This window comes from Stegodyphus dumicola, chromosome X2, assembly GCF_044657685.1.
Source record: "Stegodyphus dumicola isolate Sdum_Otavi_A_Nest chromosome X2, ASM4465768v1".
Lineage (NCBI taxonomy): Eukaryota > Metazoa > Arthropoda > Arachnida > Araneae > Eresidae > Stegodyphus > Stegodyphus dumicola.
Genome location: NC_140781.1, coordinates 98,569,394 through 98,584,495, shown reverse-complemented (window position 1 = coordinate 98,584,495; position 15,102 = coordinate 98,569,394). Strand labels below are relative to the sequence as shown.

The window sequence follows — 15,102 nt, the reverse complement described above, 5'->3', positions numbered from 1 at the left end:
CCAAGCTATAGCTCAATAACCTTTACAAAACAGTAAACAATTTGTCCAGAATAATTAAATGTTAAAGAATGAAATTTAAAGGAATATTTAACTTACTGCTGAGCCTTTCTCTCCTGGGGCACCATCCTTTCCAGGAGATCCCTGAAAAAAGAAAAGATAGAAAATTTCAACAAGGCTAGTTAATAAGTGCTGTTAAATTTGCTGTGACTTCAGCTACAAAATTAAAGCTTTTTAAAAAATTACCTTAACAGTAATGAGAAAACAAACATTTCTAATAAAGAAATTTTAGTACAGGTATGATTTCAACTGAAAAAAATTTCAAACTAGATAATAATATTCGTTATTATGAAAACAGAAAGGATGCCCCATAAACCTAAATATTCTTTGTTAAGGAAAAGTTTAAAAAAATGTAGTTCGTCAGAACTGAATGAAATCTCTGAAACGAATAGCACAAAGACTTAATTCATAGAATTGAAATCTTTAAAGTTGCGATTTTATATTTAAGATATCAATATAAAAAATTCGATGGTATGATATGTAAATGCTTTCACTATGTTGATATCTTTCCAGTGCCAGATGCATCAAATAGGTAAAGATGAATATAAAATATCCATGGGCGTTGAGGTGATATAAATAAAGTTAAGAAATTGGTCGAAGGTATTTTGATCAAGATATTGTTTCATAAATATATATTGAGAGCTTCCCGAAAAATCATTATTCTACAAATTCGGAAGAAGGTAGAAAATAAAAATAAAAATATACACCTTTCTGAAATGCTACGTTTTTATTCCAAAATATAGTTAACTGCCGTTTACTTACTAAATTGGACAAGTGACGTAATATCAATATTGTACTTTACGTATAGTTCATTTCTTCCCAAAATCTCGGAATTACTGCAACTTCATCAAAATTGCTATTCCTTAACTTATGTTGCAAATAATTTTTCACTATTAAAATAATTCCAGATTTGGACTTTCGAATGATGCACGTAGAGAAATGAAGCATATTATGAGTCATGCGTTATGCTTATTTTCCTTTTGTGAAAAAACTAAAATTACTATGTCGTGATAATATTTTAAAAGTGAATAATATTCTGCATCCTATCCCATTATATGCCCTTTGCTACTTATAGAAGCTTTTATGTCTGAGCTGTAATCCCTCTGAGAATTTACAGTTAAATTAATAAAATATTTTATGTACGAAAAATTCAATGTACGTATTTTACATCAAAATATACAGTCTTCTAGATTTCAACTTCAGGCTAAGCATGCAATTATTTCGAATGGAAAATAAAAAAAAAATGTATCTGTAAAAAAATATTTATCTGTTTTCATATTTACGAACATTTTTCATTGTGTTTGTATGACAAGCATAACAAAACTATTTTAATGCTATTTGAAATTTTATAGTACCATTGGTCCTGGTTCACCAGGAATGCCGGGTTTTCCAGGTTCCCCTCGAGGTCCTTGTAATCCTTGACTTCCTTTTGGTCCAAAAGGTCCAGCATCGCCCTGCATATTAAAAAGGGTAAATATGGGGCTAAATAAATATCAGGAAACGATATGGACTGTTTTTAATTTTCTAAAATCTTGCAACATATTTTGAAAAAAGTTATTAGCTCCTATTACATTGTTTGATTAAGCAAATGTAAAATTTTTAAAGTTGTTATTATGGTACTATATCTGTTGCTTTAAATATATAAACATGCATGCGACAGTACATACACTAAGATCTCCATTTAGTCCCCCATGTAATGACGACTTTTTATAACTCTGGAAAAGCATTAAATTTCAGATGATCCGTTACAACACTGTTACACTCGGGCTGCCAAAAGCCGTTACATATAAGCTGATTCAGTATTATTGAACTGATCCTTTGCTGTGGGTACTGCTGAAAAATTTTGCCTTCCAGGTAAATAGTGAGTGAATGATTTCAACGATCATATGATTTCATTAGAATGAAATTTTTCAACTATAAAACGGAACGATAGTCTTTATTCTACAATTCGCGTTATTATACTTCAGGAAAAGCTTGAGGTTAAAATTATCTGCTTTTAATGCACTCAACTCGAGTTAACTCCGATACACTGAACTAAATTATTTCGGCCCATCCGAGTAAATAAGTTCAAGATTTTTTTTTCTTTCCAGATATGAATATAACAAAATATATCCGCTACAGCTTTGAGTTAAAATAAAGAAAGAGGTTGAGTTAAAGTAAAGAGTAAAATAATTGGCGGGAAAAGACAGTTTTCTGAATTTTGTATTGGTGCATTAAGATGTTAATTATTATTTATTTGGCATAAATATTTTATTTTAGGAGAAACGTTTAGTGATGACAGCAATGTTTCATTAAAATTTATATTTTTTCAGCTTCATGAAAATTTTTTAACTCATAGTTTGATATCAGGTTAGAATCCATCAAAGAACTTACTTTATTTAGCAAAGCTAGATCTTAGTTAATCAAAACAACTCTTTAAAAAATCTTACTCTATTGATTTGTATGACTCCGAACTCTAATTCTTTAGGATATTCTAGTAAAATACAATAGGATATTTTTATTCATAATCATGCATGAATATAATTGCTTAATAACGAAAAACGAAATAGAATTAAAGTAAACGCTGTTTCTTCTTGGTCGCCTGTTCTTTATTTACTGTTTGATAAAATGACCCTGATTACAGCTGTTTCGTTTCCTATTAATATTCTAAGACAGTACTTTCAACATTATACTGGTATGCACACTGTTGTGTTAAAAACAGTTTGCTGTCACCATGAGGAGTTAGAAGTCCTTCCGATAAATAATGCATTTTCTTTAACATTAAAAGCTCTCAGCAGGGAGCAATTTCTATAAAGTAAAAGGAATATTTCTTTTAAATCCCGATTAAATTAAATTTCGCATAGTCTAACTTTTTTAGGTTACAGGACAAATTATCTCATCCATTTCATTTGCAAAGATTTCACCTATAAAAGTATCTATACTTCCAAACCTAGATTGATAAAGCAATAAGGATAGAGTAAAGCTAAATTAAAACTCTTATTGCTACTTCAGCTTGATGTTCCAAAAATTAAAATGTTAGCAAAATTAACTTCTGCTTCGGTTGGATACTTAACAATGATGAAAATTATTTACAGGTTAATAATTAAAATTTAAAGCCTAATAACCTGGCTCAATATTCAGTAACTATTAAGACATTTTCAGTCAACTACCACATCATGAAAGGCAGGCAGCACGAGATGAAATTTTAGCATCACAGATTGAGGTTGAGCTCTCTCTTTAAATTTTGATTCTCACTCGTTAATTAAACTCATTTACTTCTGTTGTAGTAGTACAGTAGAAGTACAGAACATACTAACGCGTAAAATAAATAAACCATACAATATGTAATTACCGTTTACATATTGTATGATTTATTTTATTTAACCGTTACCGTTTTATCGGATATACGTCGAAAACTCAATTCATCTACAAAAGTATTCTAGCCGAAAAGTTTCAGCCACTGAGAAACAGTCTAGCAATAAATAAATCTGTTTTACTTTAAATGACCCATCTGACAGCTAGTTCATTACATCAACTCCATATTTATTGAAAGATTTTTTCGCACAAATTCGAAACTTGATTAAAACGTTATATTTATTGTTAATAATCATCTGTCACTAGTTGAGCTTTACACAATACGTATTATCACTTACTTTCATATCCATAACGCTATATTTTTTCTATAATAGTTATCATATATTTGCATATAGTAAAACGGTAATCTTAAGTATAGGTACATTTATATATATTGATAAGTTTGGCGCACTTTATATATATTGATACGTTTTATATAATACAGGGTGTTTCATAGATCATGGGACAAACTTGGAGGGGTGGTGGAGCGTACAAAAACATGCATTTTCTGTATAGGAATGTAGAATGTAGAGTCTAAAGTGACAAGTTAAGGCAGGAACGAAAAAAAAAAAAAAAAAAAAAAAAAAAAAAAAAAAAAAAAAAAAAAAAAAAAACGACACGAGAGGAAAATGTGTTTATGTACAAAATCAACTCAAAGTGCTTCTTTGTAGCAGTACAGTATTCACAATAAATGTTCAAAATTGGGACCACCAGCAGTAATACATGCATGGTAACGTCGCAGAAGGGATTGACGAACATTTTGAAAAACGACAGGAATTTCGCGCACGCTTATAGCCGCAATGGATAGTCGTGCGACGAAGTCCTCCAGTGAGTCAACGGGAGTCTCGTAAATGATGCTCTTCAGATGGCCCCATAAAAAAAATCGAAGCTGGATAAATCTGCGAACGGGGTGGCCATCGAACGGGTCCACCAAGGCCAATCCATCGGCCCAGAAATGTCCCAGCCAAGTAATTGAGGACCCGCACGTGGTTATGGGCTGGTGCACTATCGTGCTGGAACCACATGCGATCACGAACGACAGCCGGAAAATCTTGCAGCAATTCCGGTAGCACCTCTTGCAGAAAAATATGATAACATAAGCCATTTGTACGTGCAGGTAAGAGGTATGGGCTTATGAGGTAGTCATTAACAATGCCTGCCCACACATTCATGGAGAAGCGGGTTTGGAATGCATGTAGACGTGTGCCGTGTGGATTATGAGTTGCCCACACGTGCATGTTGTGGCTATTGAAGATGCCGTCCTGTGAGAAAGTTGCCTCGTCCGTGAATAGCACATCCGATGGGAAATCCGCTTGCACCGCACACTACTGCAAGAACCAATGACAGAAATGAACTCGAAGAGGGTAATCTGTCTCTTGCAAGACTTGGACTCTCTGCAAATGGTATGGGTCCAAACCATTTTCATGCAATGCTCTACAAATGGTGGAATGACTCAGCTGCAGACGACGTGCAATAGCTCTTGTACTTGTCTGAGGTGATTCATGCACAATGTTCAAGATGGATTCTTCAATGCGAGGTTGTCGTGCACTTCTTCCACTCCTAGTGTCAGAGGTGGCTTCAAATGACCCGTTTTCCCACAGAGACCGATGCAACCTGTCAAGCATCATTGTGTGCTTCGGCATACGCCTGTTCAGAAACAGTTTCTGGTACAACCATAGCGCTGCTCTGCCATTCCTATTAGCAGCACCCTACATGTCAGCTTTTTCCCTGTGCGTAAACTCGCCCATCACGCTCGACATCAGAGTTGCAAATGATCCTCTGATGCATCGGATCGTGGTTTGTCCGGCTCACTACCGCCCTCTACCGCTGCACTGCCAGCCAATCACAGCTGCAGTTCCTATTACTGTTAGTGTTCCCTTGTTTGAATATTTATTGTGAATACTGTATTGCTGCAAAGAAGCACTTTGCGTTGATTTTGTACATAAACACATTTTCCTCTCGTGTCGTTTTTTTGCCTTCTTGCCTTAACCCGTCACTTTAGACCCTACATTCCTATACAAAAAATGCATGTACACATGATCATGGGACAAACTTGGAGGGGTGGTGTGTCCCATGATCTATGAAACGCCCTGTCTAAAGCGATGGTACATACTATAATGGTAATGGTACTCTGCGAAAAAAAAATGGACAGTTCTATAATTCCCGTTCTGCTGGGTCTATTGGCGAAATTCAACTTCTGTTTTTCATGCCTCGAAAATGCAAATTAGGATATGTATTATATTTAATATAGCATTATTCTAATATTGATATTTTGACACAAAATCAGACTTTTTCTGGTAATGGCATGCCAATTTTTTTTCCATATTTTTATTCTACGATTCAAAGAATGCCAAACTGCCAAGTTTTGTAAAAATCGCACGAGTAGTTTTTAAAAAATTAACTCTCAAAATGTTAATTGAATGTTAATTGTTCTCAAAGTTAATTGAATTTGATATATATATATATTAATATCTCTTTTTTATTAAACTTATTTGATTCTTCCTTTCATATTTCAAAATTTAGGTTCATTCCAAATAAAATTCGCCCATTTTTTATGATTTCTTTTTAAAATTTGCATTTTTAAACAATTTGTATAAATTTTTCGAAAAAAAAATTGAATTTCAACCTATAAAATATTTAACATCACCTTAAAGTAAATGCATTTCTAAGCATACCTGCAAATAATTAGATTTTTTTATTCAAAATTTCCCAAGATATACGTGAATTTACATTTTGGTGCATTCTGAAATTTGGCGTATTTATTATAAGCAATAATAACGAAAATGTGGTTTACGCAATTTGTTAAAATTATTTGAAAGTATGAATGATGACTTTTTTTCTCGCTCGTGCACAAAGAAAAAAATGCAAACCAAAATAGGTTGCTATAAATTAAGAAGTTCGCTAAGTGAATTATTCTTGGCGTAAACTGAAAAAAATTGCGCCAAGTTAAATTTTTAAATTTCCCCATAAATTTCTCGCAAAAAATTACAAAATTTAATATCTAGGCACAATATGAGTCGTAGAATTGAAACATAAAAAAAAATTGGTATGTTATTTCAGAAAAAGTCCAATTTTGTGTCAAAATATCTATGTTAGAGCAATGCTATTTACATGCCTAATATATATTCTAAGTCGCGCTTTAGAGACATGGGAAACGCAATTTGAATTTCGTCAATCGGCTTAGTAGAACGGCAGATATAGAACTGTCACATTTTTTTTCGCAGTGTACATATAACAATATATTATAGCGATATATGTCGTATAATAAGGAATCTGCTTTCTTTAAAATTATAATTAAGTACATTTAAAATTTAAAAAATATTTAACTTTAGATGAACTATATAAAATTGCAACCGTTTTTTCTGGTAGGAAATACCTTTTAAACTGTAAGTAATCTTCAAAATAAAAATAATATTTTCAGAATCGATTACCTTAGCACCCGGTGATCCTGGAAATCCTGGTGGCCCTGGTCTACCAATAGGTCCCTGGAAAGCACAACAGAATATATTGACTAACTATATGCAGATAACGAATTTATTCATAAAAATACAGCAATGGAAAGAATAACTAGAAAGTAAAAATACGTCAAATTTTTTTACATAACTATATTCCTTATGTGTATATATAATATTGGGATAATTATGCATGAAGCAAACTTTTTTTTTTAATCCAGAGTGATTAAAAGCATATGTTATTGTTACACGACGGCTGCTTAAATATTAATAGGCCCATGCTGCAGTATACATATGCTCATTTCATCCTACAATCATGAATCAATTTATGAATCACTTAGTCCAAATGACACCGTTTAAGTTAAAACAAATTTTGTTTGTATCGTGATTGAGTTGTGAGAACGTATGTTAGGTAATTTTAATTTTTCTAATCAGATATATTCATTTAGTTTGTGTCTCCTCATTCAACGAAAACGAGAGTACCTGCGAACTGTTGAGTATATAAAAACAATTAAAAAAGAAACCTGAGTACCTATAGCTTAATTGACTGATCTACCAGAAGGAAGCGATCACCTAGTTCAAGCATATGCAACTTTGACAGGACTTCTGGTCAGATTAGAAATTTAAAAATATTACGCGGTCCGGTGTACTTTAGGATTTATTTATATGGAAAAATAAAGCAATCGACATATCTTAATTAGTTTAATCTCTCTGTTACTTCATATAAGCTCCAATCATAAAACCTACAAATATATAAAACGCAAAATAAGATAATAATCTCGAAAAAAAGTTTTAATGGGACGTTTGGGATTGCATGGCTAACACAAGATTGTCAATATTCGGAGATACTTGCAGGCGTTGAAACTAGCGACGTTTTTCCAGGTGCACACTAATAATTCGCGTCTTTGTCTTGTATTTTACGTACTTTATCTTTGAAAGAAGCTACTCGCATGTATAAGTGCTTCCAAATAGCGTCAATTTTTTTCCTGGGCAAAAGTTGTTATAGAAGTCAATTAGTACAATATCCATGATTTTTGCCTTCAAAACAAGGTTGTCTTATAGTTCAGTTAATTCCCCTTGTACAAAAAGTGCTAGTTGAACATCAAAATCAAATGAAGAACCAGTCAAACACATATCTAATCCCTTCCTGTGAGTAAATGCAACTAGGGTGACCAGGTCCCAGCTGAGGCGCCTGCATATTAGGCAGGAGGTGGGCAAACTAGTCGGAGATCACTCCAGGAGAGAAGGTGCAGCAAATTTCTTCATGCTACGAATCGAGGATCTCAATCCAGGCTTATACAAAATGAAGTCTCTTAAAACCCCCATCAATGAATCTGCCCACCGGGCGCTCGTCTCACCTCGGGTGCACGGACGACAGGGGGAGGTGAAAAAGGACTGGAACTCCGTGTTCATGGAAGTCGCGCTAATTACTCGCATGGCCGAAGCCACTAACGTCCCGAACAGCATAGGCTGACCTTTCTGGCAATCGACCCTCGAAGGGGGGAATTCGCTATATGCATGATATATAAAATCAAATGGAGAAGAGAAAATTCGCAAGTTTGCTTTTTCATTTTTAAAATCACTGAACCTAGCGTTGATTTCTTAACTCAAATATTTCAGCTTATCCGCAATCAAAATCATTTTTGTGGTTCGCAAGTGTGAGAAAATGGGATCAACATTCAACTATTTGCAGCATGAATCGCGGCCTAAAAGGTTGAACTTAGCTATGTTACTGGATTATATCTAACAGAACTTGTGTTTTGATATTATATGTAAGTGTTTCAAAAACTCGATTACTTTTAATGTTTATGAAACTAATGATCATCGTTTTTAATACTTAGCTGAGCAGCTTACGTAATTTTAAATAAGGATTTGCTGTTTGGTACAATTTGTGCCATTTTCTAACTGCACTAGAGGTTTCGATTTTCATCGCCTCAGCAGCATGGTTAAATGCAAGCATATCACATTGCCAAAATTGGGTTACTTTATACCGAAATATATGGGACATTAAAATACTTATTTACTTTTATTCATATTATTGCTTTGCATCTGCTAAACATTTTAGTAGAAATATTAATGTAGGTCATAGGTAACGAAATATTTTGTGTAAATCATTTCAAGCAAGGGTACTTCTTTTTCATAACGCCCCTCCCCCCTCCGAGATTGAATCACCAATCAACCGAGATATCTCGCCGAAATCTGACTGCGTGTTCTTATACCTCGCTACATTCTTATATTATTAATTTTTGATTAAACTTTAGAATTTGTATTGCTCATTTGAAATATATTCATTGCCTTTTTGTGTGAATATGACGTCATCAAACTTTAATTTACCAAGTAATGAGGTGGATGCCACATGCGAAACGAGCATACGAAAATGGCTACAACATGAAACTTTGTTATCGACGAAACCATTTGGAGGTGCAATGTAAAAAATTGCAAGAAGATGAAGGATATCCGTGTTGGAAATTTATTCAGTGGTTTCAGAATTTCGTTCGTCACTGCTATTATATTTATGTATTCTTGTTGACGCTCATGAAAAATGATGTGAAAAATAGCTGAATATGTGTGAAAGTGCTGCAGTTGAATGGAAAAACTACTTTCGATAAAATCTTAATAATAAAGATACCGATAAGAATTCTTAAAAATATTCTTAGGAAAGGACATATGAATAGTATTGTTATTATTATATATTGTGTTGTTTATTTTTACATTCGCGCTTCACGAGTTTGGCGAAATTATAGCCGAGATCTAAGCGAAAATCTAAAAATCGCCAAATATGGTTGGAGGCTACTATAACAAAGAGGTATTCAAACAAAATATACGATTATTAATTAATTTATTTATTTTTGTGTGTGATAAAATTACTGCTCTAATTATAGTAAGATACGTATTGAATACACAAAATGCATTTTGTAGCCTAAAAAAAATAGTCCATAGTGCGAAACATTATGCATTGATTTATAATATAGATCTCACTTATCAAGCAAACAACACATAGAGCCCACTACCGACCGAGCGGTTAAGTCGCTACTATATGATGCTTCAGCCCGAGTTTCGAATCCGCGAACGTGCTGGCTGCCTGGGCGTTTTTGGTGTTTTCCCCATGTGTAACGTACATATGAACAAGTTTTCTTCAGAAAGTCCTCCACAACGGCATCTCTCCCTTTAGGCAGACAGCCCCCGAGGCTTTGTGGTAATCATATAGCCAAGCCAAACCAAACAATGCATGTTTTACTGCATAACAAGCAAACTTGATAAACAAAATAAAAAGCTTTAAACAACGAATCAGTTTAGGATGTTTTTATCTGTATTTGTTTTCCTTAATTCAGAAAGTACTTATGTAATCACCAATATTTTTGTCTAACAACAAGTATTGATATGTTATAAAAGAAATTATTTTTACATACCGGTGGTCCAGGTGGGCCGGGTAAGCCATCAATTCCTCGTATACCCTAAAATATATTTTAGCGTTAGAATCGATATAAGGTAACAGTGCAGTTTTCTTACTACTAACAAAAGAATTGTTTACTTACTGGAGGACCTGTTGGTCCTTCACGACCTCTTTCTCCACGGGGTCCTGGCGGACCCTAAAATATTAAAAAAATAGAAAATTTTATTAAATAAATAAAGTATTAAGTAAATAAAATTAGTATAAATATATAATAAAATAAATCTATAAAAGTATAATATATAATTATAAAAATATAATAAAATGTATAAATTATTAAATAAATAAAAAATAAGAAAAACATGCTACTTCGAAACTGAATTCTTCGTCTGAATTTTATAAATACCTAGTAATTAATCTTGTACAATCGATAAAACGTTATCAAAATACTTTTATTGCATTTAATTAACGAATTTTGGAAGTTAAATGTTAAAGGAATACAAATTCGCTAACACTAAATCACGTACGAATTCTCTAAGTCGTTAATATTTTTCATGTTATCCAACCTGTGTTCTGCGAGCTTTACAGGAATTCAGTAGAAACACCCAGAAAGCATCGAAATTTATCTAATCTTATCATTTCGTTTGGATATATTTAAAGCTAATTTAAATTCTTAGCTGAAAAAGCTGATTTAAATTCTTGGCTAAGAAGCTGATTATGAATTCTTAGCTTCTAAAACTGAATAATGAATATTCAAAACTGGATGTTTTGAATTCTAAATGTGAGGTCTTTTTAAATTCAAAAATTGGGTGTTTTGAATTTTTACTGAGCTGACTCTTCTGTGGGGAGGGGGTGAATGTGGAGTTAACTGACGCGAAGGAGAGGTCAGAGCACATCTAAATAGAATACTTTTAATTGAGTATTATGTGATTTAACTTGCAGCGAAACGGCGTATTGTTGTTTATTACTTTCCTTTTTGCTTCAAATTTAGATTTAAGAAAATTCTTCAAGTTATAAGGAATACTTCCTGTATTTAATTACTATTTCTCATAGTCAGGTGTAGAATATATCTAGATACGTATCAGAATCAATTTGATTTGTTGTATTAAAATTTCGTTTAATTTTCTCATCTAATCTGCAAAGAGCAATACGCTGTCGTTATAGTTCAGGTGGTTGTTACAGCCAAATCTAAAAGTATACTATCTATAGTACAAGTTTTCTAGAGTCAGAGAGTCCAAACCTTCCTTAAGGGTTAAGACTTAATAAGGACATTTTACTGGAAGAAATAAATGAGTAATCGGTATATTAATGTAAGGAAATAAAAGCAAGCTCCTCTACTTTACATTTATATATAAACAGTTTGAGTCAATGCGATTCGGTCTTAGCAGAATTAATTAATTATAGAAGGGTCTTCTTAACATACTGCTTATGAATTACTGCAATTCCTACAATTTTCTGGATTAACAACGATTGCTTGCAGATTGTAGTATATATCAACATGTCCACAGTGACCGGATTTAATGACTGATGAACTGACGGAACCAATCCAGTCTGTGTCTGTTGTATCAAATGAAAATTTCTGAAAGCGTTCCTAAATTCTCTTCTTTCAATTATGGAACGATAGCCCAATAGTCAGACGGAAAGAGCGATCAGTTAAAGGAAAACTAAAAGGCTTTTCATCTTCAAAGGGACAGTAAGCGGTTAGAGTAGACTGAAGGGTACCCTTTATATTATCGCGAAGTTGTTTTATTTATAGTTGCATTATAAAGCACAAAAAGCTATATCAGTTGCATAATAATTTGAAGATAAGCGGATGCCTCATTTAAACCGACCCGCGCATTGCTATATAATAGCCCCAGAATGAGTTATAACGCAGAATAGGTTTTGGGAATTTAGACCACTTTTATGGCAACTAAAAGCGTATTTCTGTAGCTATTTTGCAAATTAAAGTCGTAAGAATAAGTAGGTGTAGTGCAAATATGCCTATAACCATTCCGTAAACGCAGTTTCTTGCTTCTATTCTTAGTGTCCGGCTTTTATAACGCGAGCATTGAGTTTTTCCTCGAAGTATTAAGGGTATAGTTTTATTCAAGTATAGTTTTTGAAAAATTTTAAATCAGAAACTCAAAATTACTTTTTTATGTGTGAGAAAAGAGTGAAACAAAAATACTCACCAATGGTCCAGTTGCACCCATTTTACCAGCAGGTCCTTGCATTCCCTGTTAAAAATACTTAAAGTTATATTCAATATTGTAAATTTGAATCATAATGCAATCGGAACATCTTAACAAAAAACAAATGCGTAATAGAAAAATTTTACAAAATAAAACAAGCATGTACATTTTGAAATAAAATTATGGTGATGGAAAATTAGCAAATACACGTATGCAAAAAAACTAATAAATTCAAATGTCTTTTATATCTGCATCAACCAATGTATTTAAAATTTGTATCTATTATTTACCTTTTCACCCTGAGGCCCTTGTTCTCCTTTAGCTCCATCTAAACCTGGGAAGCCCTGAAAAAATTAGACATGAATATTATACGCAAAAGCTAAACTACCTCAAACAATTACTATCCGTATATTTTATGAGTTTTGATCTGTAGACCTTCATATTGATAAGATAAAAGAAACAAACAAAAAAATAAAAATTTGAGATCTATTCACTTAAAAAGGTAGTATTATTTCTTGATATTCAAATTTAAAGCTTTAAGACAACTAACTATTCATTGAAACAAGAGTAAGATTACGAGAAATGTAAATTTTACTTATTGACTTTTTTCGTATTACTTTCACATTTTTTTAATTCTAAAATGCTAAAACAATACATTAATTGCTACTATGTCACTTTCACTATAAATTATTTTTCAAGTTTTCGCCTTATTTATTACTTTTACGTGATTTCATTCTTTTATTCTTGACATGAATTGAGAAGAGGCTTTTCAATTCTGCCAGTGCTTATAATTAAATCAGTTAATTGGAATATATGCGGTTATAAATATAAAATCATATTTACTCTGTGTCCTTTAATACCAGGTAGACCAGGCATGCCGGGAAGACCACGAGGTCCCTGAAAGAAAAAGCAAAGTTCTTGTATTCACACTACGTCTGTACACAACTGCTGCGTAGTTATAAAGCAACCAATACAACTTTAAAAACTGACACATATATGATTCTTAAATGATTACAATACCCAGTCTGCTTCACATTATAGTATAGTTACAATTCTGCCAGCATTATGATATCCAAAATCTTTCATAAGAGTAGCATTAATAACAAAAATTAATTTAAATAGATAAAAAAAATCTTAAGCTACACTACTCTGTGCGCAATATTTAGACTCTAAAATGCAAAAATGACAACAAATATCAAATAAGGGCAACATTATTGTAACCTAATTATAAAATAAAAGATTTTTGACTAAAAATCGTCCACATCTTAAAACTACTGAGATCTTGATAAAAATTGTTTCAAAGAAAAGGTAGGTGAAATATTAACTTACTGGAGGGCCAGGGGGTCCAGGAGGTCCAGGCCTACCGTCTTCACCAGGTTCACCCTGTTATTAAAAACAATTAAGTAAGACAGAGAATGAAATATTGGAGGTATCAAACATTGTTTAATTTCTGTCTAACTTTCAAACAGATCTATGAACGCTTAAGATGAGCAATAATTTATTTCATAATTACAATTCATATAACTGCGTGAAAACATTCCTGACCAATGTATTAATAAACGTTAATGATTTACAATAATAAATACAAAATTTCTTGGCTAAATAAAACTCTAGATTTCGTTACTCTCTTCATAAATGTAAGTAATAAAGTAAAAATCTTACATCTTTTCCAGGCAATCCAGGAAGTCCTCTTTCTCCAGCATGTCCAGGAGCACCCTGTAAGAGAAATAGTATAACATATTATCTAATACTCAAAAAAACATATTAACTTTTAATCAATGTCCAGGTAAAACTGCTACAGCATAATTTACTGCTAAAAATTGTTGAGGATAATAACTTACGGGTGGTCCTGGTTCTCCAGTTTCCCCGCGGGGTCCTTGAAATCCTTGAGGGCCCTAAGGAAAAAAAATAAGAAAAATTTGTGAAAAGAGAGAAAGAGAAAAATATTTGACTATGAAAAATTAAATATAATTAAAAATAAGAATGTGGTTGCCAATGGGAAGATATAATATTTTAAAAAAATTTGGTAATGAAATTCTAGAGAATAGTATATATCTCTTAAGCGTTTATTGAAAATTACTGAGAAATAAAAAAACTTGCCTAAAGTACTTACTGATGGTCCAGGAGGTCCAGGTGATCCTCGAGGTCCAACGGGCCCCTAGGCATAAAATTTATTTTTAAATTTCAATAGAAAGTAAATCTGAATAATTAAAAAATTGTAATTCAACAAACATACGCATCAAAGAAAATAAAATGCTTCACATATGGATAAAATTTTATTTGAAATCTCGGAATGGTGTAATGTGTGCATGTGAAGGTCTGTTAGTGATGATTATTGAAATATTTAATTTTGAGAATTCTATTTCATAGCATAGAAAAGCAGCTATTTATGAGCATATTCTCATTGTACTTATCAAAAAGATCTCTTTCCGAAAAAGGGTAAGTTTTAAAATTTTAAAAGTAATTATTCCTCAGTTGTTAGTCGCGATTTTTCTTTGGATTTAAATAGTATAAATTAAAATTTTAAAAACCAAGTAGAATAATATTACTTTATTGTTTTATCGGAGAAAGATTAAACAAAGGAAACTATAAAGTTGTTAAGTTGATTTCGAATATATGGAATTACACTAAATATTTTATTATGAAGAAACAAATTTTAAACAGGTAATTTTTCATTTCTTTTCTTCTTCCTTGA

General features: G+C 32.4%; 1 protein-coding gene across 1 annotated transcript in view; it reads right to left on the bottom strand.

Moving 5' to 3' along the window:
- Window positions 1-15,102, bottom strand: part of LOC118186185 (uncharacterized) — a 131,573-nt gene that overhangs the window by 55,816 nt on the left and 60,655 nt on the right. Inside the window, exons 8-19 of the mRNA XM_035356249.2 lie at window positions 14,521-14,565; window positions 14,249-14,302; window positions 14,070-14,123; window positions 13,737-13,790; window positions 13,251-13,304; window positions 12,698-12,751; window positions 12,408-12,452; window positions 10,379-10,432; window positions 10,253-10,297; window positions 6,822-6,875; window positions 1,413-1,511; window positions 97-141 (exon numbers count right to left, since the gene is read on the bottom strand). Of these exons, the coding sequence (XP_035212140.1) occupies window positions 97-141; window positions 1,413-1,511; window positions 6,822-6,875; window positions 10,253-10,297; window positions 10,379-10,432; window positions 12,408-12,452; window positions 12,698-12,751; window positions 13,251-13,304; window positions 13,737-13,790; window positions 14,070-14,123; window positions 14,249-14,302; window positions 14,521-14,565 (657 nt within the window). The remainder of the gene's footprint in view (window positions 1-96; window positions 142-1,412; window positions 1,512-6,821; window positions 6,876-10,252; window positions 10,298-10,378; window positions 10,433-12,407; window positions 12,453-12,697; window positions 12,752-13,250; window positions 13,305-13,736; window positions 13,791-14,069; window positions 14,124-14,248; window positions 14,303-14,520; window positions 14,566-15,102) is intronic.